The sequence below is a fragment of the Aquarana catesbeiana genome, linkage group LG02 (genome assembly GCF_042186555.1).
Source record: "Aquarana catesbeiana isolate 2022-GZ linkage group LG02, ASM4218655v1, whole genome shotgun sequence".
Classification (NCBI taxonomy): Eukaryota; Metazoa; Chordata; class Amphibia; order Anura; family Ranidae; genus Aquarana; species Aquarana catesbeiana.
In genome coordinates this window covers 769,290,724-769,318,006 of record NC_133325.1, presented here as the reverse complement: position 1 = coordinate 769,318,006, position 27,283 = coordinate 769,290,724, and the positions used below count along the sequence as shown (strand labels likewise).

Genomic DNA, 27,283 nt, shown 5'->3' with positions numbered 1-27,283 from the left:
AAGTGAAAGAAAACACATGGCTGGGCTGCAGAGTGACTGATCAGTGTGACAGCCAATCAAAGGCTATCACAGCGATCAGGTGACCGGGAACCAGGTGTCCCAGTCATAGGTGAAAGCTCGGTCTCTGCGTTTCCAGCACGCTCCCAGCACAAAGATAGGTACGCAAATATAGGGCCTCATAGATAAAGACCCACATCCATGCGGCCGCAAATTTTTGTATTTACACTTTAGGCTCAGAGGAAAATAAGAAAAACTATCTACAGCACCTGAGATTACAATACTATGCAATTCAAAAGGAAAAAAAAAAACTGCTAAAGACTTAACTGCATTATACTGCGAACAAAGACACAGCTCCATTTGTAAGAAATATATTTTATTTTTCCGACACCACAGCCCTGGCAAGTGGTTCTGTACCAAATTTAATGGAGATTACACAGAATGTTTAAAACGCTGGGTAAGAGGGGACAAGAGGAAGAGTGAAAAAAAAAGGAAAAAAAAAAAAAAAAAAGAAAAGAACCGTCACAAAATGGAGAGAAAGAGAGAGAGAAGAGAGAAAAAAAATATATATAATATATATATAAATCCCACAACTGGTTTCCACTCCCACATCATGAATCACTCAGGATTGCTCAGAGACAGGATGACTGGAGTTTACTGCATAATGTCTTGACTGTCCATGTATGTAACAGCATGAAGTCTGGCTTCTTGACAAAAGCATGGGAAAAGCGATAGCAAAAATACGACGTCAGCCTCTCCTACCTTACCTCCCTCCGGGGGGGGAGGGGGGGTACACACATTGCGCAGAGGATTTGAAAAAAAAAAAAAAAAGGGGGGGGTTTAGACATTAAACATAGAACGAAACTTAAAGGGAACAAAAAATGGTTGTATTTGCTCTCCATAGAATGAAATTTCTTCTTTTTTTTTTTTTAATTTTTAGGTTTTTTTTTTTTTAAAGAAAGGAGATCCCCCTAACTGGACTTTATAGTTCATTTTGTGCTTTTTTTTTTTTAATAATACTCTTTCTGTATGAGGTCTTAGTTTGGTTTACTATACACTGGAGTTAAAAGGAGGAAAGAAAAAAAAAAAAAAGTAACAAGATTCTGAAGGTGGATCATCCACCGAAAGTAAACAGCACTGAATGAATCTCCTCTCACACACACAAAGACTACAGTCTCTGCTAAAAATCCCTTTTACAATATTGTACAGTACACAAAAAAAGAAAAAAAAAAAAAAAAAAAAAAAAAGATAAAATCGGGTTTGTCCTGAAGAAGCCAATCCAAACGACGTAAACATACAGGATGGTGCAACTCATGACAAATGGCAATTTTCAAAAACAGCTACGGATTTTTTTTTTCATTTTTTTTTTTTTTTTTTTTTTGTTTGTTTTTTATCCCCCAAAAGCAGGTGCCATCATGGGATATCCAAGTTCACAAAAATATTTTTTTAAAAATAAATCTTAAGAAAAAAAACAAAACAAAAAAAAAAGGAAAAAAAACAAACGAAAAAAACAAAAAAAAAAAAAACCACCTTGAATAAATGAAAGCAATGCTCAGATAAGTTCCATACATTCTTGAGTTTCCTCCAAATCGACATTTGGGTCCTTTTTTTTCACCTATTGCATGGCCAAAATGGGACTCCTTACATATTAAAAGTTTTCTCAGGAGACAATCTCACTTCTACAATTTTTAACAAGTCTGTAGCAGCTTAAAACATCATATTCCCCGGATTGCCAGGACCTTGGCTGAAACCACCCATCCCAACATCAGTAGGCATTCCTCGTGGGCGCATTTGAGGGGGAATCATGAGGTTTTGTTGAGGTCCCATCATCCCCTGCATTGACATCAACATGTTCGGAGATCCCACAGGTCCTGGGTGACTATATAGTACTCCGGGCATTCTCTCCTTTCCCGGCATCATCCCCACCCCTCCCGGATTCCCCATCATAGTTAGTTGGCCAGGCATTCCTGATTGTGCTGGTGACATCATGCGATGGTGAGGTCCAATCATGCTTTGCTGAATAAAACCTGGAGGCCTCATAGAATTGTGGCCAGGCATGTCCACTGGGCCAGGACCTCCCATGCCACCCATTGGAAGACCCATCCTTGGGTTCGGCTCTCCCATCATACCAGGCAAGTGTGAAAAACCAGGTCCTTGTTGCGGCTTTCTGCCCGGGACTTCCCCACGAGGGAAATACTGCAGTGTTTGACTGGGTTTCTCGGATGGAATAATCCTTGATAGGTCAAACTCTGGAATACCAGAGGCCCCTGGTCTGATAACTTCCTGTAGGTCTGGGTCTGTGAAAACTGAAGACATATTATTTCCCATAACAAAGGAATCTGGTCCTGCGGGGCAACCCGACTTACAAAGTGCTGGGTCTGCATTTGGTGGAAGGTTGCCAGGACGACCTAAATGTCCCTCTCCTGGAAAGCCCATCCCGTGCGGAAAGTTTCCTTGGCCTCCGTTAGGGCCATTGTGTGGAAAAGGAACTTGTGGAGGCGACTGGACTGGAGGAAAGCCTTGGGCAAAAGCCATGCGTCCCTGAGGCACCATGGGAGAATCTTGGGAGCCGTGACCCATCATAGCGTTGTGTGGCATCATCCCCCCGCCCATTGGACCTCCGTGAGGTACGTTGGGTGGCATGGCGTTTGGAGAGGGCATCTGGCCACCATGCGAGAGAGGTTGCGTCATGCCCATGGGACTTAGTGTTGGCATGGAAACACCGCCGTGAGGTCCCGGCATCTTCGAAGGATTCTGGGAATTCATGCCCATCCCTGCAAAGAAAGGAGATGATGAAATATCTGTTCAGAGAATAAGATCACTCCATAAAACAAAAAAGATGTATAGAGTCAGACAATCTCAGGGTCTCACATTTAAAGTAATGTATATACTGATGCTCACAGTAAACCGATTATTCCCTTCACTTACTAGACTAACACAAATCCAACTGCTAACTTTTATTTTTAAACCAATGCCAGTCACAGTTCAATCAGTAGGAACAGTTAATACCAGAGTGGTTTGGCATTACCTTACAGATGTTGGGTAACGAAAGGCTGTTTAATCGGCTAAAAAAGGCAAACATGAGGGCTGCCGCTGACTTCCCATCCATATCATTTCTGGGCGAGAGGAAATATGAAAGCGCAATATGGCATTGGTCTGTAAAGTGCAAGTCCTTTACAGAAAATCTGTAGGGTGAACCCGAGTCCCACGATGACCCGCTGTGAGACTTCGGGTCGCCGATTTACCGGTCCAGGGCTTCTGCTGTGATTTGTCACAGTGGGTGCCAGCCAATGGATGTCCACCGGCACCCATCTGTTGTCAGGAAAAACACACAGAACAGAGCTCTGTCTATGTAAACAAGGCAGAGCTCTGTCCTGATGGGGGAAGTGATGGATTTTCATTCCCTGCAAATAAAATCCATCACTTTCCTTAGTAAAAGCACCTTTCTCAGTACACAAAAACACTGGCTAGGCACACATTTAACCCTTTGATTGCCCTAGATGTTTAACCCCTTCCCAACCAGTGTCATTAGTACATTGACCGTGCATTTTGTTTTACTGATCACTGTTTTAGTGTGTAAAAAGAAAAAAGGGGGCCACCTGTGCTCAGACCAAAACAGCACTCAGTCCCCAATATTCAAGAACAAAACAAAAGCACAATTTGGCCATTAGACTTTTATGAGTGGTGCAGAATAAAGTAATACCTCAAGTATATATATAAAAAAAAAAAACTATATAAAAAGAAATGCATTTTAATTTACACAGAAGACAATTACAATTGAAACATAGATTATGTCATGATAAAAACACAAATTCACCAATGTACATTAAAGATATCAACATGATTATTAAAGCATTATTGGTTTGCAGAAGTTGTAGTCTCTATGCATTTCGCGGGACAATGCCCACTTCATCAGGAGACATCCACAGTTGGGTTATGTGTACATATAAGGGTTAATAACCAGACCATATGGTAAAGGCCAGGAAAAAATGACATCTGGCTCCTATGCTGTGAAAACAACATCACAGCAGGGATTCCCCCCTCAGGAGCTGAGGGTAGGTAGGTGACCCAAGGGAGGGGGGCAGGGAACAAGGACCGAGCACCCACTGCAGCACCCGTGTTGAATTAAAAAAATATAAAACAGGAAAAGCAACAGCATGGGGGGGAATGCAAGAGAAGTCGGCACTTGGAATGTCATCCAACAATGGTTATCCTTTATTGAAAAAACATGTATTACAGGTGTAAAACAACCAACACGTTTCAGCCGTCAGGCAATATGACCATGGCTAATGCCTGATGGCCGAAACGCGTTGGTTGCTCCAAGTAACGAATTCTCTTATGGTTCATGCTACCTGAGGCTTCGGCAGCCTGTAGGTCTGAGCACCGAGCTGGGATGTGAGAAGGTGGAAGTGCTTACACACCTGTACTTGCTCAATGAATTTCTGGCAGTTGAGCAGGTACTTTTTTTTTATACTTGCAGCATTTATAAAAGATTAAAAAAAAAAAGCCAACATGAAGAAATGTGCATGTATTGCAGAGATGTACCGAATTTTCCTATATTTTGACAAACTTTGTGGATGGAGAAAACCATTCGAATTGACCTCACCACTGGTGTGCTTCAGTGATATAAGTTGTCAGTGGTCGATTCAACACACTAATGCCCCACAACCAAAATATCAGTTTTGGATGGACTGTTTTGCCGGCCGGCGGCTGATTTACCTGGCATGTTATTCATAGACGGTAGGTTGGGTGAGCGGGCAGGAGGGGAATCGTCGTCCGAACTTGCCACCGTCTTGATGGCATCGTGGTAAAGAGGCGTGGAGCTGGGCATAGCAAACTTTGACATCCTAGACATCATAATGGAGAGAGGATTCTGGGAGAGGGTGGGCTCAGATGCCATCGTGTAACTAGTGCTGGAGGGAAGACTTCCAGGGTGATTTATTGGCGCTGATTGGCTGACTGGTGGAGGGGGGCCTCCTGTGACCAAAAAAATAAATAAAAAAAATTAATTAGAAAGTGACCTTTATAAAAACAAGCTAAAGGCCAACTCCATCCATAACTGATATTTCAGCGCTGTGTGACTGATGGCAAGCTGAATCACATGCTGGCTTCTTATATCTTTGAGGGCCACCAGTGGTGAGATGTCCTCACCAGAAGTCTTAGTTCCACCCAACTGCAGCGGCCAATAACAGAGCCAAAAAGGATGGTCCTGCTCCCGTGGTGGATTCTCCATATTCTAGACCAGTTAGGGAATCCAGCTGCTGGAGAAGTGACACCGCTGCAGGGGGCGGAGACAGAATAACGCGACAAAATCACGCCGCTGGAGTCTCCGAGACATAAGAAGCCGACGGGCGATTCAACCCCATTGTCGCCCACCTAAAACTGAAATATTAAGTTTGGGAGGAGATGGCCTTTTATGAAAACTGAACCATAAAGAACTTGCAGGTTGCCACAACCCTTAAAATCAACCAAACGTTACTAGAACAGTGAATGCTAACATATGGAAGATTTATATTCGCACACCCATGTATGCTTTACTTTGAATACAACCGATGAAAGTCGCAACTTAAGCTAAATAACACACAATTTCTCAGCTCTTCAGTGTGCATCACATCCCCTAATTTTTCCCATTACTCCTAAAGAGACCACGTTAAGCCTAGTACAGACGATCAGAAAATCGTACGATAATCTGATAGTTCATACACAGCTTTCGAGAGCCAATCAGGACAGGTCGTGCAAAATTATTCGAAGGGACAAGCATGGAAATTATTCAAGTGCGATTTTCATTTAATCAGTACAGTTTTCATCTGAAAATACAATACAAATACAATAATATGTTACATCGCTTCCAAATTGTTATTCTGCTGTATGAGAATTTTCGTAACCTCCTGATTTTCAATATTGAGACTAGCATGAAAAAAAAAAAAAAATTATTTGTTCGATAAGCTCATAGTGTGTACCAGGCTTTACCTTGTCCATTCAAGGCAAAGTGAGAGGATGTATCCATCTAGAGCAGGGGTCTCCAAACTACGGCCCTCCAGTTCAGGAACTACAATTCCCATCATGCCTAGTCATGTATGTGAATGTCAGTTTTACAATGCCTCATGGGACGTGTAGTTCCGCAACAGCTGGAGGACCGTAGTTTGGTGGTCCCCGCTCTAGAGCAAGGGTCTCCAAACTTTCTAAACAAAGGGCCAGTTTACGGTCCTCCAGGCTTTACGGGGGCCGGACTGCAGCCATTGGGAGTAAAAAATGATCCTAGCGTCACTGGGATTAAAGAACGCATCTTTGGTATTTGGGGGGAGGAATGGTGCCCTATCGCTGGTGTCAGTGGGAGAAATGGTGCCTCATCATTGGTGTCAGTGGGAGAAATGGTGCCTCATCATTGGTGTCAGTGGGAGAAATGGTGCCTCATCATTGGTGTCAGTGGGAGAAATGGTGCCTCATCATTGGTGTCAGTGGGAGAAATGGTGCCTCATCATTGGTGTCAGTGGGAGAAATGGTGCCTCATCATTGGTGTCAGTGGGAGAAATGGTGCCTCATCATTGGTGTCAGTGGGAGAAATGGTGCCTCATCATTGGTGTCAGTGAGAGAAATGGTGCCTCATCATTGGTGTCAGTGGGAGAAATGGTGCCTCATCATTGGTGTCAGTGGGAGAAATGGTGCCTCATCATTGGTGTCAGTGGGAGAAATGGTGCCTCATCATTGGTGTCAGTGGGAGAAATGGTGCCTCATCATTGGTGTCAGTGGGAGAAATGGTGCCTCATCATTGGTGTCAGTGGGAGAAATGGTGCCTCATCATTGGTGTCAGTGGGAGAAATGGTGCCTCATCATTGGTGTCAGTGGGAGAAATGGTGCCTCATCATTGGTGTCAGTGGGAGAAATGGTGCCTCATCATTGGTGTCAGTGGGAGAAATGGTGCCTCATCATTGGTGTCAGTGGGAGAAATGGTGCCTCATCATTGGGGTCAGTGGGAGAAATGGTGCCTCATCATTGGGGTCAGTGGGAAAAATGGTGCCTCATCATTGGGGTCAGTGGGAGAAATGGTGCCTCATCATTGGGGTCAGTGGGAGAAATGGTGCCTCATCATTGGGGTCAGTGGGAGAAATGGTACCTCATCATTGGAAGAAATGGTGCCTCATCATTGGTGTCAGTGGGAGAAATGGTACCTCATCATTGGAAGAAATGGTGCCTCATCATTGGTGTCAGTGGGAGAAATGGTGCCTCATCATTGGTGTCAGTGGGAGAAATGGTGCCTCATCACTGGTGTCAGTGGGAGAAATGGTGCCTCATCATTGGTGCCTCATCACTGGTGTCAGTGGGAGAAATTGTGCCTCATCATTGGTGTCAGTGGGAGAAATGGTGCCTCATCATTGGTGTCAGTGGGAGAAATTGTGCCTCATCATTGGTGTCAGTGGGAGAAATGGTGCCTCATCATTGGTGTCAGTGGGAGAAATAGCGCTCCATTGTTGGTGTAATTGGGAGAATTAGTGCTCCATTGTTGGTGTCAATGGGAGAAATGGTGCACCATAGTGTTAGCAGCAGCAATTATTGCCCCATTGTTGTCAGTGGAAGAAATAGTGTCTTGTGTCAATGGAAGGAAAAGTGCCCCAAGGGCCGGGTACAGGCAGGCAAAGGGCCGCATCTGGACCCTGGCCGCAGTTTGGAGACCTCTGCTCTACAGCATGGATGCTCAACTTGTGGCCCTCCAGCTGTTGCAGAACTACAAATTCCATCATGCCTTTAGGAGTCATGCTTGTAACTGTCAGTGACTTGCAATGTCTCATGGGACTTGTAGTTCCACAACAGCTAGAGGGCCACAGGTTGTGCACCCATGACCTAGCTTAATATAGCCATTTCTCTTGTTCAGCTCCACTGGGGAAATCTGAACATACATGGCTAGCCTTAAGGAGCAAATTCAGCCAAAATTGTCCCTTTAGATTTGGCTGGAATATTGTGCTGGAGCTAGGCTGTACTTAGCCAGATATTCCTATAGTATCCACTAGAGGGCACCTACAACAGCTTCCCATTAGATGTGATTGTTTTCTTCTGATCCAAGTGCGCGGTATGAAGATCTGATGTGCTGAAAAAATGCCAAGTCACGTCTTGATGGAGAGCACAACGCAAGTTTGTACGTTCAATTGTTCAGCGGTATACACATATCAGTTGACTGATTTAGCCATTTATTGGCAGTCGCCTCATTTGCAGCACATTGACTTCTATGAGCTGCTAATATGATTGTCAACGAATAGTCAAACCTTCCAGTAGCAAGAGATTAAAACCCCTCATGTGGTCCAGGGTTTAGCACTCAGTTTGGTTTACAGTCCCTACCACACAAACACCTGCCTTATCTAAATGAAGCACAAATAATTTAAACATTTAGGTCTACTTTGAAGGAAACTAGTTGCAAGCCCAGGCAAGAAGAAACTGTACATGGGAGTAACAAATACATGAGCTGTAATAAATAAAATAAACAGAGGCTACCTTCAGTGAAAACTGCATGTCAATGATCAGCAGATGCAGGTGTATGCAAATATTAAGCTCAATGGTGCTGCAGGGTAGGGAATGCCTCTGCCGCCTATCATTGGCTGTCGGCTCAACTTTCCGGCAGGACAGTCAGACGCGTTCAGATTTGTGTCCAAACACACCTGAGTTCATCCCTACTGCCAAAGGCTCCCTACTGGTTATTGAAGTATTACAAAATGCGCTTTACAACATGAGGGCAGACAGTACAGTTACATTACAATTCAGTACAGGAGGAATCAGAAGGCCCTGGGCTCAGAGCTTACAAGTGCCAACTGGAAAGTCCTGGGTCAATCTCAACCTAAAATGTAAGTTCACCTTTTCACAAAAAATCCCCCCACCCTACACCCCTGGTGCCCAACCTGCAGCCTTTTGGCACTTTTTGTGCAGACCTTGGGGTCCCTGTAGGCGTTAATCGGTTTCCTTACTGCCCTGTAGGCGCAGTCATTAACAGCATTCTTATGTACCCTGTACGCAGTCTCTGACCATCCACCGCCCCCCGTCCCCAGTCTCTGACCATCCACCGCCCCCCCCCGTCCCCAGTCTCTGACCATCCACCGCCCCCCCCGTCCCCAGTCTCTGACCATCCACCGCCCCCCCCCCCCTCCCCAGTCTCTGACCATCCACCGCCCTCCCCCCGTCCCCAGTCTCTGACCATTCACCCCCCCCCCGTCCCCAGTCTCTGACCATCCACCGCCCCCCCCGTCCCCAGTCTCTGACCATCCACCGCCCCCCCCCCCCGTCCCCAGTCTCTGACCATCCACCGCCCTCCCCCCGTCCCCAGTCTCTGACCATTCACCCCCCCCCCGTCCCCAGTCTCTGACCATCCACCCCCCCCCCGTCCCCAGTCTCTGACCATCCACCGCCCCCCCCGTCCCCAGTCTCTGACCATCCACCGCCCCCCCCCCCCGTCCCCAGTCTCTGACCATCCACCGCCCCCCCCCCGTCCCCAGTCTCTGACCATCCACCGCCCCCCCCCCCCCCCCGTCCCCAGTCTCTGACCATCCACCGCCCCCCCGTCCCCAGTCTCTGACCATCCACCGCACCCCGTCCCCAGTCTCTGACCATCCACCGCCCCCCCGTCCCCAGTCTCTGACCATCCACCGCCCCCCCGTCCCCAGTCTGACCATCCACCGCCCCCCCGTCCCCAGTCTCTGACCATCCACCGCCCCCCCGTCCCCAGTCTCTGACCATCCACCGCCCCCCCGTCCCCAGTCTCTGACCATCCACCGCCCCTCGCCCCCAGTCTCTGACCATCCACCGCACCTCGCCCCCAGTCTCTGACCATCCACCGCCCCCCCGTCCCCAGTCTCTGACCATCCACCGCCCCTCGCCCCCAGTCTCTGACCATCCACCGCACCTCGCCCCCAGTCTCTGACCATCCACCGCACCTCGCCCCCAGTCTCTGACCATCCACCGCACCTCGCCCCCAGTCTCTGACCATCCACCGCACCTCGCCCCCAGTCTCTGACCATCCACCGCACCCCGTCCCCAGTCTCTGACCATCCACCGCACCCCGTCCCCAGTCTCTGACCATCCACCGCACCCCGTCCCCAGTCTCTGACCATCCACCGCACCCCGTCCCCAGTCTCTGACCATCCACCGCACCTCGCCCCCAGTCTCTGACCATCCACCGCACCTCGCCCCCAGTCTCTGACCATCCACCGCACCTCGCCCCCAGTCTCTGACCATCCACCGCACCTCGCCCCCAGTCTCTGACCATCCACCGCACCCCGTCCCCAGTCTCTGACCATCCACCGCACCCCGGCCCCAGTCTGACCATCCACCGCACCCCGTCCCCAGTCTCTGACCATCCACCGCACCCCGTCCCCAGTCTCTGACCATCCACCGCACCCCGTCCCCAGTCTCTGACCATCCACCGCACCCTGTCCACAGTCTCTGCCACCTCCCGCATCCTTGTACCCCAGTCTAGAACCATCTCTTGTACCATGCCCATAGTCTTTGACTATATGCCGTTGTGTTTTTGTCATCACTGCAAGTGAATATTGACGTTTTTTATGTGCGGCCCTTTGCTGTGAATCACAGTGATTCCAATTGGTTAAAATGGTTACCTGCAATCACTCTAATCGATCCCAGAAGCCCTAAGAAAAGACAGGGAAGAAGAGCAGGGCTTTCAAAACCCTGGGACCCTTGCACCAGCTGCATGGGCAGTGACAGCTAATCACCTACGCAGTTAAATGCAGCAGGGACTAGGAAGTGGTGAGGGTGGAGGGTAGCAGTTTAGCTTTTACATTTTTGTGAAATGGTGAACTTGTACTATGAAGCAAATCTCTGGGCAAAAACGGGAACTTCCTCTAACCCACCCACCCTTTTTTCTTTTTGTCTAAGTGCACCATGAGGGTCCTTCACTGGGGCCAATCCCAGTTATGGAGCTCCGCTAATTCAGCACTGCAATATTTGCCTGCGCTAGCTGGTCTAAAGCAGTCACTCATATCCTGGATTGAGAAAGGCTCCACCTCTGGATAGCCATTAGGAAGTGCCCACATCAACCAGGCAATAATAAAGACAACCCCACTGGATGCAAACAGAAGGGGAGAGAAGACTGTCACCTGACCGCAGCTTTAGGCAAGGAAAAAGGGAGGAGGGAGTGGGATTAGATTTTGGGGTTAGATTTTGCTGGAAATTAGCCTTCAAAAAAAGTAAACAAAAACGCCAACTATTAATTTTGCTCTTTGGTGTGCTTTTAGGAAACACACGATCTAATAGAAAGTGTATGGGAAATTGTTTTGGGTTAACTGCACAAAAACTGCGGGTAAACCTTCACTGCAGCCAAACTGAAGCGGGCCTAACACTTTATGCCCTAGTGAGAGTTTTCACCCTGGGACAGGAAGTGTGCTACTGGCAGGATTATCAGGTGAAAGTGTGAAAGTAAAGGGAGAATGCCTGAGGAAAAAAAAAACAAAAAACAACTAATGCAGCCATTTTTTGCACTTGGGCTTAGATCCACTTTAAGATCAGCTGACAGTAATAATACTGCAAGCGGGCAGCATCTGCAGGCTTAGCGACGTCCTGGTACATCACTGAGCACATGCACACATCCCCTGAGGAGCGCAGCAGTGTGAACCCGTGACCGCTGCGTCCAGTGGACAGAGTGGATCGTGGTGATTGGTACTCGAATTATGTGATCACTATGATTGGTCATAGTGATCACATGATTAGAAGGTCAGCAAGACAGTTTTGCTTAGTACTGTGATGCTGTGATTGGCATACAGCTATCACATGGTACATGGGCCAATCACAGCACCTTGTACCATGTGATTATCAAAATTAAACAGGTTAAACACATTTTAGACTTGCTGGAATCTTAAAGGCGCATATTTATATAGTATTGAATCTGGCATTCAACAAACATTTTAGACACATGAATCTTCTGTGTCCATGTGTTTCAAGCACTTTCTGCATTTAGTGTAGGCAGGCGGCAGCTACAGGCAGCAAGTCCAACGATTACAATGTAAGCAAAACTGTCATGAATGGCTTCCATTCATTACCACTTTCTTACTACTGTGATGCTGTGATTGGCCCCACAACTGTCACATGGTATGTGGCACCCTGTGCCACGTATACAGCAGTAGCAAATCACCCATCACAATAGCAATTAGGCGGTCATGAATGAAAGCCATTCATGGCAGCTAAAACTATTGCTTATAAGAGTGATCATCATGCTGCAATGATGTCAGTCCCGCAGTTCCTGCATAAAGCTCAGAAGGTCTGCGGGACCTTCAGAGAGCTTGCACAGGTGACGTCAGTGGCTGCATCCAGGTTGAATATCTCCTAAATGGTGCACATCAATGGATAAAGATAGGGGTCAGGTAAGCATTGTTTACAGGTTTCTTAACCACTTGACATCTGCGCTGTGGCCGAATGACGGCCACAGCGTGGACCTGAATTCCCGGGAGGTCGTCATATGACGGCCTCCCCTGTGCACGCGCCCTGCAGGGAGCGCGCTGTCATCACCGAGTCACTGAGACTCGGCTGATCACCGATCCAAGTAAGGGGCCGGTCCCGGCCCCTTACCATGTGATCAGCTGTCAGCCAATGGCAGCTGATCACATGATGTATACAAAATATCGGTAATCTTTTTTTTTTCTACTCACGCTGATAGCGTGAGTAGAAAAAACAGCCGATCACCGGCTCAGATGTGAGGGACAAAAGGTCCCGAAGTGGAAGAGGCACATCTGCCTCATCTGTGCCACCTAACAGTGCCCACAAGTGCCGCCTAACAGTGCCCACAAGTGCCGCCTAACAGTGCCCACCAGTAGTGCCAATCAGTGCCACCTAGCAGTGCTGCCTATCAGTCTAACTGATCAGTGCCCATCACTGCCACCTATCAGTGCCGCCTATCAGCGTACATCAATGAAGGAGAAAAATTACCTGTTTTAAATTTTTTATAACAAAATATAAAAAAAAATACATTTTTTTTTTTCCAATTCAGTCTTTTTACATCTTTTTAACAAAAAATAAAAACCGCAGAGGTGATCAAATACCACCAAAAGAAAGCTCTATTTGGGGGAAAAAAATGGTAAAAATTTAATTTGGGTACAGTATTGTATGACCACTTTGTCATTCAAAGTGCGACAGCACTGAAAATTGGTTTGGATAGGAGGGGGGTTTAAGTGCCCAGTAAGCAAGTGGTTAATCTTCAAACTGTGGCCCTTTGCTTGCCTTTATCAGACCCCTTGAGACACCATTCTCCCCACTGACACAAGGCACTATTCCTTCTCCACCAACAATGGGGAACTATTCCTCCCACTGAAACCAATGACGGGGCCCCATTGCTCCCAATGACGTCAATGATGGGGCCCAATTTCTTCCCATAATACCAATGATGGGGCAATTCTTTACCCACATTGACGCTGGGGCATTTTCTGGTCCCCCTGGCCACGGTCCAGCCCTCTCAAAATCTGAAGGACAGTAAACTGGCCCTTTGTTCAGGTTTGAAAACCCCTGCCTTAAAGTATAACTAAAGGCAAATCTTTTTTTTTTTTTGTTTTGGATAGAGTAGAGATGAGTAAGAACACGTCAGTTTTTATTGCTGTGCCCCCCGTTAGGGAGATCCCCCTCTCCATTTATCCTGTTTACCATTATTATTGAAAGTGAAAGTAAAAGAAAATCCAAATTTTAGGTTCTCCCCAGAAAAGTACCACCAAAAGAAAGCTGTATTTGTGGGAAAAAAGACAAATTTTATTTGGGTACAGCGCACGACCACGCAAATTTTAAAGTAATGCAGTGCCGTTTCGCAAAAAATGGCCTGGTCAGGAAGGGGGTAAAACCTTCCGGTCATTAATTGGTTAAGGTAAAAAAAATTCTGCCTTTAGAAAGTAAGGTCCACAAAGACATGGATGAGAGAGTTTGGGGTGGGGGAACTTGACTTGCCTGCACACAGTCCTGACCTCAACCTGATAGAACACCTTTGGGATGAATTTGAGCGGAGACTGCGAGCCAGGCCTTCTCGTCTAACATCAGTGCCTAACCTCACAAATGCATTTCTGGAAGAATGGTCAAACATTCCCATAGACACACTCCAAAACCTTGAGGACAGCCTTCCCAGAAGAGTTGAAGCTGTTATAGATGCAAAGAGTGGGCCAACTCAATATTGAACCCTACGGACTAAGACTGGGATGCCATCAAAGTTCATGTGCGTGTAAAGGCAGGCGTCCCAATACTTTTGACAATATAGTGTATAAACACTCATGCTGCAACACATCATAATCAGGTTTACTGCTCATACCTGTGAAAGAGCCTGTACCTAAGCTAGGACTTTTAGGTTAAATAGGCATACAGCTTCACTTTAAAGACTGAGAGATGCACTGAACCAAGGCAACACATGCATGCCATGTGGATTTACCATTCACTTCTGAACACTCCAAGCTAAACTGCAAAGATGTGGACAGGCCACACAAATCACCGTTCCCATAAAGAAATATCAGGAGTAAAAGGGGCCCCCCGTCATCAGGCTTTGGGCTTCTGTCAATATCAGTTTGAGACACTTCTGAGACCATTCAGAATTCATTGACAGGTGCACCTGACCTGCAATTGACCTCCTTCTGATCTGCTTTAAGCGGGTTTTGTATTCCCATAGAATTTTATGGGAATGCAAAACCTTTATGAAGAAGTGAACATAAGCCCATCAACACAGGCATTGATAAAGTACAGTAAAAGCTTCCAATGAACAATGTAACCCAATCAGGCTTTAGGACACCGCACAGGGAACAATGCAGACCTATGACCACATCAGTGTGCCGATACTCCACTATTGTCCAGTCGGATGGTGGAGACTGGTTCTTGAGCAAGACATCTTCATTAAGCACTTGTCTCCCAGGATATGTTCAAAAATGGCATGGTAGACAAGTGGTTAAAAGCAAGCTCACAGCTTGCTTGGTACCGGCTTTAACAGCTGGCGAAAGGCTTTCCGATAAAATTGATCCGGGCGGCTCTACAGCCACCCAATCAATCACTTTCAATGGGGATCTCCCTGATCCCTCCTGTGACTATGTGTAATGTGTATTATGTAAATTCCAGGTTCACAGCTGGAATTCCTTGTCTGATGTAGCAGAGGATGCAGCTAATCAAGCATGGTCTGTGACTAATTAGCTGCACTGGAGGGCAAGGGAGACATTGGGGGTCTAAGAGCCCCAACGTCTTTATAGAGAGGGCCTGTCATCTGCCCAATGCTATCACATGGGGGTGAATGTTAGCCCCCTTGTGATAGCAATAAAGTTAAAAAAGGAATAAAGAAAAAACAAAAACAAAACAAAAACATTTTTTTTCGAAGCACACCTCTCAAAGCCCATACAAAAAAGGAGCAGTGTAAAGTGAGCACATGTATGTAAACAATTGCGCAACATGTGAGTGAGTGCAATCATTCTAGAGCCATAATTCATGGTCAACTCTAAACTGATAACTTATAAAGGCTTTTAAATCAGCTTTAGAGAACTTTCTGGTACCATCTTTTTTCAGTTTCACGGGCATGTGTAATTTTAAGTGCCGGTTCACACAGGGGCGACTTGTCAGGCGACCTAGCCGCCTGACAAGTCGCCTCCCGTTCTGTATAATGGAACCGTTCTAATACGCAAGTCGCTCCGACTTAGAAAAAGGTTCCTCTACTACTTTGGGGGCGACTTGCATAGACTTCTATACAGAAGTCGTTTTGCAAGTCGCCGTGGAAGTCGTGTGCAGGTCGCCTCGGTGAGGTGACCTGCAAGTCGTGCCGCCCGTGTGAACCGGGGCTAAGGCTGTTCATGTTTGTTTGTATCTATTTAATGCAACCCCTTCTTTTATAATTTACAAACAAAACATCACAAATATCATGTGACAAAAAAACTACCATCATTTTATTTTCAAAGGGTCTCTGCTTTTCAGAAGAGATATATACTTTTTTTTTTTTTAGAGGGGGTTAACTTCTAGCAAAAAAAAAAAGTGTGCAAAAAAGTACAGAATTTGCCCCGGTGAGTCGTTAAAAATCTTATGGACATGCAGAGCAGGCTCAGGAGCGAGCATGCACGAGTACCCCTATAGCAAGCGGCTTGCTACAGAGCACTTGGAAAAGAGGAGGAGCCAGGAGTATCTGCTGGGACCCCAGAAAAGGAGGATCAGGGCTGCTCTGTGCAAAACCACTGCACAGAGCAGGTAAGTATCGTTATTTTTATTTTGTAACATTTAATATCACTTTAAGTGCCGGTTCACACAGGGGTGACTTGTCAGGCGACCTAGCCTCCTGAAAAGTCGCGTCCCGTTCTGTACTACGGAACCGTTCTAATAGGAGCGACGCAAGTCGCTCCGACTTAGAAAAAGGTTCCTGTAATATTTTTGGGGCGACTTCAGGCGACTTGCATTGACTTCTATACAGAAGTCGTTTTGCAAGTCGCCGCTGAAGTCGTGTGCAGGTCGCCTCAGCTGTGCCGCCCCTGTGTGAACTGGCACTAAAGCTTTGGAAATAAAGTGGTTCTATGCATTAAAGTAAAATACCTTCTATGCTGCAGCTCCCCCCCCCCCCCTTTTTCTTACCCAAACGCGATCCATCTATGTAAACGAGTGCAGCAGCTTCCGCCACTGTCTCGCTCCTCATTGGGCAGAGCGCTCCCACTGCTGACAATCAAATGCTGTGACACGAGAGCGGGGCCAAGTCCAGCTGCCTGTGTCAATGGACGTAGCATTTTTTATTTTGGGCTGCACCAGAATTGGATTGCATGGGTGTTCACACCCATGCAATCCGATTCTGCAAAAATCGCTCTGCGTTTTGTGAACCGTTCACATGAACAGGGTGCAATTTTGATGCTGCGTGGAATCCGCAGCACACAAGTGTGAATCGGGCACTTAGTCCCGGGTTAACACTGATGCAAATTCTATGCAGATTAAATAAGGCATAGATTTGGATGCCATGTGAAAAAAAACCCCATTGTTTTCAATGAAACCCGTTCACATTTATGTGGTGCGAATCTGATTCGGTTAAAAAAAAAAAAAAAAAGGGGTCTTTTGCGAATTTCATCTCCAGCTATGCCAAATCCCCTCAGAAATCACATTAATTTGCATTAGAAATCGTACTGTGAAATCGCATTAGATTTGCACTGCATCAGTGTGAACCGAGACTTACCTTGGTAGCACTGTGCTGTTTTCAATGTGTAAAACCTTATGTCTTCCATTTAATGCAGTTTACTTGACAGAGAAGAGATCTCTATGGAGGGTGCATATCATAGCACCCGGCCAGTACAAAACATCTGCATTATTTTGCAGTTAGCTGCTATATCAGCGACTATTAAAAAAAAAAAAAATGTAGATCACCCAAGATTTACCACCCCTTTAAATATCAGAGATGAGCATTAAAAAAAAGCCAAACCCAGGCAGGCAGAACCTTGTTTTGTGCACTTCAGTGACACAGCCCTGCTTTATAATAAAGCAAAATAATTGTTCTATAGAACATTAAAAAAAAAAAAAAAAAAAATAGGCATCAAAGAACAGTTGAAGATAATGAATCCAAGCACAAGGCTCACAGCAAGGCAAATGTATGAGTGAAGTATTGTGCCATCGCCAGAGAATGGCTCCTCTGCAGCAGTCCCCTGGCTGGGCACAAATCAAACCCTGCCCGACATTTCATTAATGTACCCAGAGCTGTGCTGAAGTCAAGCCCCACCCCCACAACGCTCCAAAATTCTACACACATCGGGAGACTGCTTGTACCGTTTATTAGCTGCCAGAAGAAGGTCGGGCCACCCAAGTCATGCATTTGTTCTGCGGCTGTTAAGGGAACTAGAACACGACGAATACTAGTCATACCTGTGTAGAAAGAGAAAACCATTAGATTTCCCCCCCCATCCATGCTAAACACTGTGGCTGGAGGAATTGCTGCTGCCAGATACTGTAAATTCAGCTGACTGCCTGAGTTGCCCAAAACAGCGACGGCATCTGATAAGAGGTGCGCAGTCATTGTTCAGGTCACACATTTTACCACCCAGCTCATTCGATTTTTAAATTTGACTATTGTTGAGCTGAGTGAAGCCGACACCAGGAATTGACCGTAAAAAATAAAAAAAATAAAAGCGATGTTTGGCTAGCATTAGGCATCAATAATGAAAAACTAAAAACAGAACAGTAAAGACTTCTTATGACAGAAGAATTTACAGAGCTATGCAATGATTTAGGGCTGCAAGTAACAATTATTTTCATAATTGATTTAGTTGGCCGATTATTGTTTTGATTAATAACCTTAAAAAATGTGTGGTGTATTATTTAATATGTAAAGTTTAAAAAAAGGCAATTTATTCTTAAATATCTCTATGCAGTGGTAAATATAAACAAACTATATGGTAAGGGAGCAAAATATCTAATCCACTCTGAGAATAATAGACAGAAGCGATATACTATATATATATATATATATATACTACTAGAGGAGATATATACACTATTAGAAGAGATATATTGTATATACTATTAGAGGAGATATATACTGTATATATGAGAAGAGATATATACTGTATATACTATTAGAAGACACATATCGTATATACTATTAGAAGAGATATATACTATTAGAAGAGATATATACTGTATATACTATAAGACATATATATTGTATATACCATTAGAAGAGATATATACTGTATATTCTATTAGAAGAGATATATTGTATATACCATTAGAGGAGATATATACTATTAGAAGAGATATATTGTATATACTATTAGAGAAGATATATACTGTATATACTATTAGAAGAGATATATTGTATATACTATTAGAGGAGATATATACTATTAGAAGAGATATATACTGTATATACTATAAGACATATATATTGTATATATCATTAGAAGAGATATATACTTTATATTCTATTAGAAGAGATATATTGTATATACTATTAGAGGAGATATATACTGTATATACTATTAGAAGAGATATATTGTATATACTATTAGAGAAGATATATACTGTATATACTATTAGAAGAGATATATTGTATATACTATTAGAGGATATATATATACTATTAAAAGGGTGAATCTGGTAAATAGACTCAGAGAACAATTTTTTTTAATTTAAAAAACAATGTCTTCCTTCAAAAAAAAAAAAAAAAAAAAAAAGTCATTTTAAGAACGTTTGTTCGATTTTTTTAATCGTTAGGATCAAATCGACGTTCATTTTCAACCACAGTGACGGGAAAATTTGGGAATAATAGAAAAAACTTCTTGGTCAAAGGAATTTTCAGACAGTGTATGTGGTTTTTGTTCAGAAATTACAGAAATTTACATTTGCGTTAAGAAAAAAGTCCCTGACCCTTTCCAAATACGCGGTGGCTGAAAATAAAGCCTAGATGTGAACGTGTCCCATAGGAAACCATGTAAATGAACTGTAGTGCGTTTCTGCAAAAAGCACCAGAAAACACAGATGTGATCCAGGTCTAAAAAACGTTTAGTAACATAATGGGATTAAAAAAAACTAAAATTAGCATTTTATAGTAAAAAAAACAAAAAAACAAATGATAATCACTATTGTAAGGGTTTCATTTTTTTACTGGAGAACTGTGAAATTAATATTTACAGTAGCGATTTGCTCTTTTTGTACTATAAATATCATTTTAGTTTTTCTTTTAACCCCATTATGTTACTGGCCCATTAATCGATTATGAAAATAGTAATCAATTAATTTCATAATCGACTAGTTGTCAATCAATTAGTTGTCAATCAATTAGTTGTTTCAGCCCTACAATAATTGGAGTGAGGGCTTTTCAATTCCTCTGGTTCCCGCTCACCAAGGCCTGTATGGTTAAAGCTGATCACCAGTTTTAAAGTGTTACTAAACCCACAACAGTAAAATCAGTCTGTAATTGCAGTAAAGCATGCTTGTTATACTCACTGTGGAACCTAAAGAGTTTATTCCCTTGCATTGTGTAAAAAGGCCATTTGATCCTGTATTCTCTGATCCTCCCCTCCTTCCACTGTCCCCAACCCATCTCTTGATAAGACAGAGCCTTGGGGGCAGGTACCTAGTTTTGACAGATACCTAGCTCCCACTTCCGCTTGGGCGCCTAGGTGGCCCCTCCCTCCCTGCAATCTTCTGGGACATGTCACAGACGATTGCCCGGCCATTCAGGATGCACAGCGTGACTTGCGCATGCACAGTGCGGACGTGGCTGTGAAGCTGCAGGCGGTCACAGCCGGGTGACCACAGGAGTGATGGAGGGTGAAGAAGAACCGAGGCTTCGGCGGGTGCATCGCTGGACTGTGGGACAGGTGAGTGAGAGTGTGTTTATTAAGTCAGCAGATACACTTTTTGTAGCTGCGTACTTTTAATAAACACAGAAGAAGCCGGAACGCCGCTTTATAAAGTTCGTTCGGCCAAGCTGACCCAAACAGACCATTTCCCTCACTAACATGTGTGGTTGCTGGGTTTGCTGTAAAAGTTGTATGCAGTTGAGTCTACATGTAGTATACAGCACTGTCTTACGGGTGCGATAAGAGATCTTTCTGTCTCACACCCAGAACAAAATGACGTCAGTCTGAGTGGCGCTCAACCATTCACAGGCAGCTTTGTATTTTATCAATGAATACAAAGCTTCCTCTGATCAGCCAAGTCAGAGATTGTGAAATCAGCCCACCTCTGCCTCATCCTGCATAGAAATGACGTAAATACCCTGAGGAAGTGCGACAGTATTTTAAACAACTTGACCTCTGGAAAATTTACCACCCCTTAATGACCAGGCCATTTTTTTTGCAGTACGGCACTGTGTTACTTTGACCATTGCACGCTGTACCCAAATTACATTTATGTAATTTTTTCACACAAATAGAGCTTTCTTTTGGTGGTATTTGATCACCTCTGGGTTTTTTGTTTTTTTTGCGCTATTAACAAAAAAAAAAAAAGTTTTGAAAATAAATATATACACACACACTTTTTTGCTTTCTGCTATAAAACGTATCCAATAAAAACAAATGTAAAATAAAAATCGAATTTCTTCATAAATTTAGGACAATGTGTATTCTGCTACAAATTTTTGGTAAAAAAAAAAAAAAAAAAATCCAATAAGCGCATATTGATTGGTTTGTGCAAAAGTTATAGCGTTTACAAACTGAGATATACACAGGATTTGTTTTTTTTTGTTTTTATACTAGTAATGGCAGCCATCAGCGACTTATAGCAGGACTGTCATATTGCGGCAGACAGTCTGACACTAACTTACACTTTGTGGGAACCAGTGACACTAATACAATGATCAGTGCTAAATGTATGTATGGTCACTGTACTAATGACAATGGCTGGTGAAGAGTTAAACATCAAGGGCAATTGGAGGCATTGCAGGGAAACAAAATCCATCAGATCCCTGCTTTACATAGAGCTCTGTTCTGTGTCTCTCCTTGCCAATCAGCAGGTGTTGTCGGACATCCACTGGTCAGCTCCCGCTGATCGGCTTGTGCCGTGTCTAATCACAGCACAGCCGTGGCGCTAGCAGCATGTGTGCACCCCCTACTCAAAAGTGTTGGATCATGTACTAGGTACGTGGCCCAGCACAGGAGAGCTGCCTTGCTGGCGTACATTTAAGTGATGTGGTCGGCAAGCAGTTTAGCTGAAAACGTTTGTGCAAGGGTTAAGGCCCCTTTCACATAGGGCGGAATTCCTCAGCTGATCCCCGCTGAGCAGGCCGGTGACTGGTCTGTGTCCACCCTGCTTATGCAGAGCAGACACAGCCTGCTTTCCTCTATGGTCAGTTGGATGGAAACAGACAGCCTGTCCGTTTACATCCGACAGCCATCCGATGAATGGATTCCCATACGTCTGTTTTCACCAGACAGGATTGGATGCTGACTACCACCGCTCCATAGAGGAGGGCAATGGATGGTGTGATCTGTCCGCCCGTGTGAAAGCAGCCTTACATGTGTACAGTGCAAACAGAACATTGGGGCACTGCATAGACATCGGTGAGTAGGCAGCAGTCACCACTGCCACCAATTACGCACTATTGGTGTTTAGCCCTCGTTGAGCCATTCATTTCGTGGCAGAATGATCTCTGCTTTCAGTCATTCAGAATGGCCACGTCACTCTGCGCTTGTGCTGCCACATGAATGACTCAATCAACAGTAATGTGGAATTGGTGGGGCCGCTGCCTACACATTGTTGATATTGAGACCTAAGCAGCAGCAGCCAATACGGTCTATTTGCATTGTACTTGTACGTGTGTGTGTGTGTGTGTGTGTGTGTATGTGTATGTATGTGTGTGTGTGTGTGTGTGTGTGTGTGTGTGTGTGTGTGTGTGTGTGTATGTGTATGTGTATGTGTGTGTGTGTGTGTGTGTGTGTGTGTGTGTGTGTGTGTGTGTGTGTGTGTGTGTGTGTGTGTGTGTGTGTGTGTGTGTGTGTGTGTGTGTGTGTATGTATGTATGTATACACACACATATATATATATATATATATATATATATATATATATATATATATATATATATATATATATATATATATATATATATATATATATATATACACATACATCATAATATATAGACATACACAGGACTGGTGCAGCGAAATGTTGTGGACCAGAACAGACCCCAGTGTGGATGGGCTCATAGTACTGCTATGTACCGCAATACGGCTGCGTTCAGATTTGCATAAAATAAAAATCAATGCAGCAAATTGCACGCCTCTGTGCATGAGCCCATGAAGAAAAAAGTTTTATAAAGTTTTATCCTTATTTTTCCCCAAAGCAAACACTCTGAAACTGCAAGTTTATTAGTACATGCATGAACACCAGAAAACCTATGCGCCTCGAGTCTTTTACAGAAGGTTTGCCTGTCTGCTGTGTATGCATAGCAGGAGGACTTGGATTCTCTCTGACCTCTTGGATTGAGCTCTGTTGGCTGCACAGCTCACAAGTCATAGGCTTTGCACATCTCCTCTGTAGTATGTCATTACGCTCTTTAAAGTGGTTGTGAAGATAACTTTTTTTTTTTTTACCTGAACGCATTAGAGTAAAAAGCCTTTTGTGGTCTGCTCCCCCCCCCCCAATCTTATCTGAGCCTGATCTCGATCCAGCACTGTGCACAAGAGCAGAGGCTCTCATCTCTTTCTCTCCTCTTCATTCGCTGAGAGAAAGCAGCGGGAGCCATTGGCTCTTGCTGCTGTCACCCACAGAGAGAGAGAGATTGAGAGAGAGATTGAGAGAGAGAGAGAGAGAGAGAGAGAGAGAGAGAGAGAGAGAGAGAGATTGAGAGAGAGATTGAGAGAGAGATTGAGAGAGAGAGAGAGAGAGAGAGAGAGAGATTGAGAGAGAGATTGAGAGAGAGATTGAGAGAGAGATTGAGAGAGAGAGAGATGGGGGCCGAGCCATGCTGTGTGTTATCAATGGACACACAGAGTGGGGCTCGGGAACGAGCCTACACAAGTGCACCCATAGCAAGCAGTTCGGCAGGGGAGAGGAGCCAGGAGCACCAGCGGGGGGGACCCAAGAGGGGGAGTCTTGGGTAGATAAATAGAATAGGTTTGTTTGGCATTTTAAAATAAAATACAAATCCTACGTTAACTATCACTTTTAGAGCCCTTTCACACCTAGACCGCCCCGTGGTCACGGTAAAGCGCCATTCGTTTTAGCAGCACTTTACCGGCGCTGCAGCGCCGCTTTACGGGCGGGAGGAGGGGCGCTTTTAACCAAAGAAGGGGTTAACAAGGGGTTAAAAGGGCTCCTGTTGCGGCGCTGCCGAAACGCTTTTTTTCCAAGGGACGGAGATAGAACCGCCCTATTACATGCCCAGATCCTGGCAAAGAAAAGCAGTCCATACAGAGAATTTCCTATGATAATTACATCACTTCCCTTGGACAGCACAGTTTTATCACCCAGCAATAATACTGAGGAGTCTATTCTACCAGCTGGTATATGGATAATAGGAAATATGGAGTGTGCCGATAGTAACACAGATTTCCATGTATGCATGCACAATTTTAACCTTGCAGTTCATGCAGCCTTCATACTGTTCAAGGTAAGCCATCATCCGTGCAGAACATGGACACCATGTCAAGGCTTGTGATGTCCCCACCACAACCCTGGGGAGAGACAGCAATGGAGCAACATATCACTGATTTGCACAGTGAGGGTGACACTCCATAAAAATAAATGTAAACTGCATTTAGGCAACGACGCTAACAAAGTCACCCCGTGACAGCATCACTCGTGTGACACGAGCCTAGAAAATGAATCCCCTTTAAAAAAAAAAAAAAAAAAACACAAAATTTCCTACGCCTTCTTCTCCGAGACGTACTTTATATGCAGAATCTGTGAACAGCTAAAATATGACATGTCCGCCGGACTAAAATGAATGTTCCCCAGACTCGGCTGTAATGCTGCCATGGTAACCGCGGGCCTCGAGCAATGCAAAAAAAAAAAAAAATCAATGGTAATTATTGAAGGCAAAACAAGAGATAACTGCAAGAAATGCTAACAGTCAATGAAAATACTAGAATGCCTGGATTTCTGTGTGCCTGAAGAACATTTTAAAATGCAGAGGAAAAAAAAAAAAAAAAAAAAAAAACAGAGGGGCTCAAGCTATGAACATTCCTTCGTTATTACATTGAACCCAGCAGGGAAGTACAGGAATGAAATGATTTGTAGATAGAAAAACGCCCTTCATATGGAGATCACAGCGATTAGCTGGCCTTTGAGACCCTCCCAAGCAACTGAAAGTGTGTCAATGCTGTTAAATGTCAGCAAAGGAGGCCAAAGTACACTTTAACCACTCAAGCACCAAAAGGTTTTACCCCCCCCCCCAATATGACCAGGCCATTTTTTGCTTTTCAGCACTGTGCTACTTTAACCCTTTCATGCCTAAGCCTATTTCTGACATTTGATGTTAAAATCCATATTTTTTCCTTGAAAATTACTCAGAACCACCAAAACACACACATATATATATATATATATATATATATATATATATATATATATATATATATATATATATATATATATATATATATATATATATATATATAGCAAAGGCCCTAGAGAACAAAATGTCGATCGTTGCAATATTTTAGGTCACAAGGTATTTGCGCAGAGTTCTTTCAAACGCAATTTGAGGGGAAGATGATGTTACGCCGAGTAAATAGATACCAAACATGTCACGCTTTGAAAATTGCACACATGTGTGGAATGGCGACAAACTACGGTACTTAAAAATCTCCACAGGCGACACTTTAACAATTTCTACAGGTTACCAGTTTAAAGTTACAGAGGAGGTCTTGTGCTAGAATTATTGCTCTCACTCCAATGATCACGGGGATACCTCACATGTGTGGTTTGAACACTGTTTATATTTGCGGTTGCGACTTACGTATGCGTTCGCTTCTGCGCACGGGCGCTTTAAAATTAGATTTTTGCTATTTTTTATTTTATACAGTTTTTAAAAAAAAAACTGTTAGATCATTTTTATTGCTTTCACAAGGAAGGTAAACATCTCTTGTGACAGTAATAGGCAGCGACAGGTATTCTTTATGGAGGGATCTGGGGTCATTGGCAGCTGAGTAAAACAGAAGTGACGTCATGACATCACTTCCGGATTACTAAGCCGACGGATGTGTCTGCTGGTCAACTGGTCCTCCCGGTGGGATGGGAGAGCAGCAGAAGGCGGTGGGGGGGGGGGAGGGGCGTCCCCTCCGGCTCCCTAGGATAACAGCCAAGCGGCTTTTAGCCACATCTGTTATCACTAGAAAGCCAATCGCTGGCTCTAAACCGCTGTATAACCCCGTCAAGCCGAGAACGCATATTTGCGTACGCTCGGTGTGAAGGGGTTAACTGGTAATTGCGCATTCAACACCGTACCTATATAAAATCTATATAATTTATTTCACACAAATAGAGCTATCTTTTGGTGGTATTTAATCACCACTGGGTTTTTTATTTTTTGCTATATAAAAACGAAAACATACAAAGTATTAGAAAAAATAAATTTTTTTACACACACAAAAAAAAAAAAAAAAAAATAATATATATATATATATATATATATATATATATATATATATATATATATATTTTTTTTTACCAAAGACCTGTAGCAGAATACATTTTGGCCTAACTGTATGAAGAAATTAGATTTTATTAGATATGCTTTATAACCGAAAATTTTGTTTAAAAAAAAAAAATATATAGATATATAGATATTTATATATATATATATATATATATATATATATATATATATATATATCTATCTATCTATATATATTTTTTTTTTTAAACAAAATTTTCGGTTATAAAGCATATCTAATAAAATCTAATTTCTTCATACAGTTAGGCCAAAATGTATTCTGCTACAGGTCTTTGGTAAAAAAAAAAAAAAAAAAAAAAAAAAAAAAAAAAATTACAATAAGTGTATATTAACCACTTCAATACTTCCTGGCCAAGCCAATTTTCACCTTTCAGCGCTGTCGCATTTTGAATGCCAATTGTGCGGTCATGCTACACTGTATCCAAACAAATTTTTTAATCATTTTGTTCTCACAAATAGAGCTTTCTTTTGGTGGTATTTGATCACCTCTGGGATTTTTATTTTTTGCGCAACAAATAAAAAAAGACCGAAAATTTTGGAAAAAAAAAACGTTTTTCGTCGTTTCTGTTAAAAAAATTTTGTAAATAAGTTTTCTCGTTCAATGATGGGCACTGATAAGGCGGCACCGGTGGGCACTCATAGGCGGCACTGATAGGTGGCAGGGATGGGCACTGACAGGTGGCAATGATGGGTTGCACTGATGGGCATCACTGATGCCTGTTAGTACATACTGGTGCCGATTAGTGCCCATTTGTGGGCACTGATTGGCACAGATCGGGCATAATTTGCACATGTGGATGGCCATGGGGTACATACCTGGCCATCCACATGTTGCCCACTTCCCTGGTGGTCCTAGTGGCGTCCCTGGTGGTCCAGTGTGGTCATCTGAGGGGGGGGCTGCGCTGACCCCCCCATCAGGAAAGCTGCCGATCGGCTCTCCTCTACTCGCGTCTGTCAGACCCGAGTGAGGAAAAGCCAGTCAATGGCTCTTCCTATTTATATTGCGATTGGACACGGCTGATGACGTGGTAAAGAGCCTCTGCCGGAGGCTCTTTACCGAGATCGGTGGAGCGGTGTGTCAGACTGACACACCGCTCCACCAATCGCTGCGATGCAAGCCCCCACAGGCGTGTGGCGGCTGTTATCCTGAAGAACATCATATGACGCCCAGTCAGGATAACTGAACTACCGCCTGGCTGTCATTTAGCT

General features: G+C 44.0%; 1 protein-coding gene across 13 annotated transcripts in view; it reads right to left on the bottom strand.

Moving 5' to 3' along the window:
- Positions 1 to 356: 356 nt before the first annotated feature.
- BCL9 (BCL9 transcription coactivator) overlaps positions 357 to 27,283 on the bottom strand; it is a 383,396-nt gene continuing 356,469 nt past the window's right edge. For 11 of the 13 annotated variants that reach the window (XM_073617281.1, XM_073617280.1, XM_073617287.1 and 8 more), the window contains 3 exons: positions 17,716 to 17,811; positions 4,717 to 4,974; positions 357 to 2,771 (listed from right to left, as the gene is read on the bottom strand). In XM_073617281.1, coding sequence (XP_073473382.1) covers positions 1,705 to 2,771; positions 4,717 to 4,974; positions 17,716 to 17,811 — 1,421 coding nt within the window. In that variant the 3' untranslated portion in view covers positions 357 to 1,704. The remainder of the gene's footprint in view (positions 2,772 to 4,716; positions 4,975 to 17,715; positions 17,812 to 27,283) is intronic. The other 2 variants (XM_073617291.1, XM_073617292.1) reach the window with 2 other exon arrangements.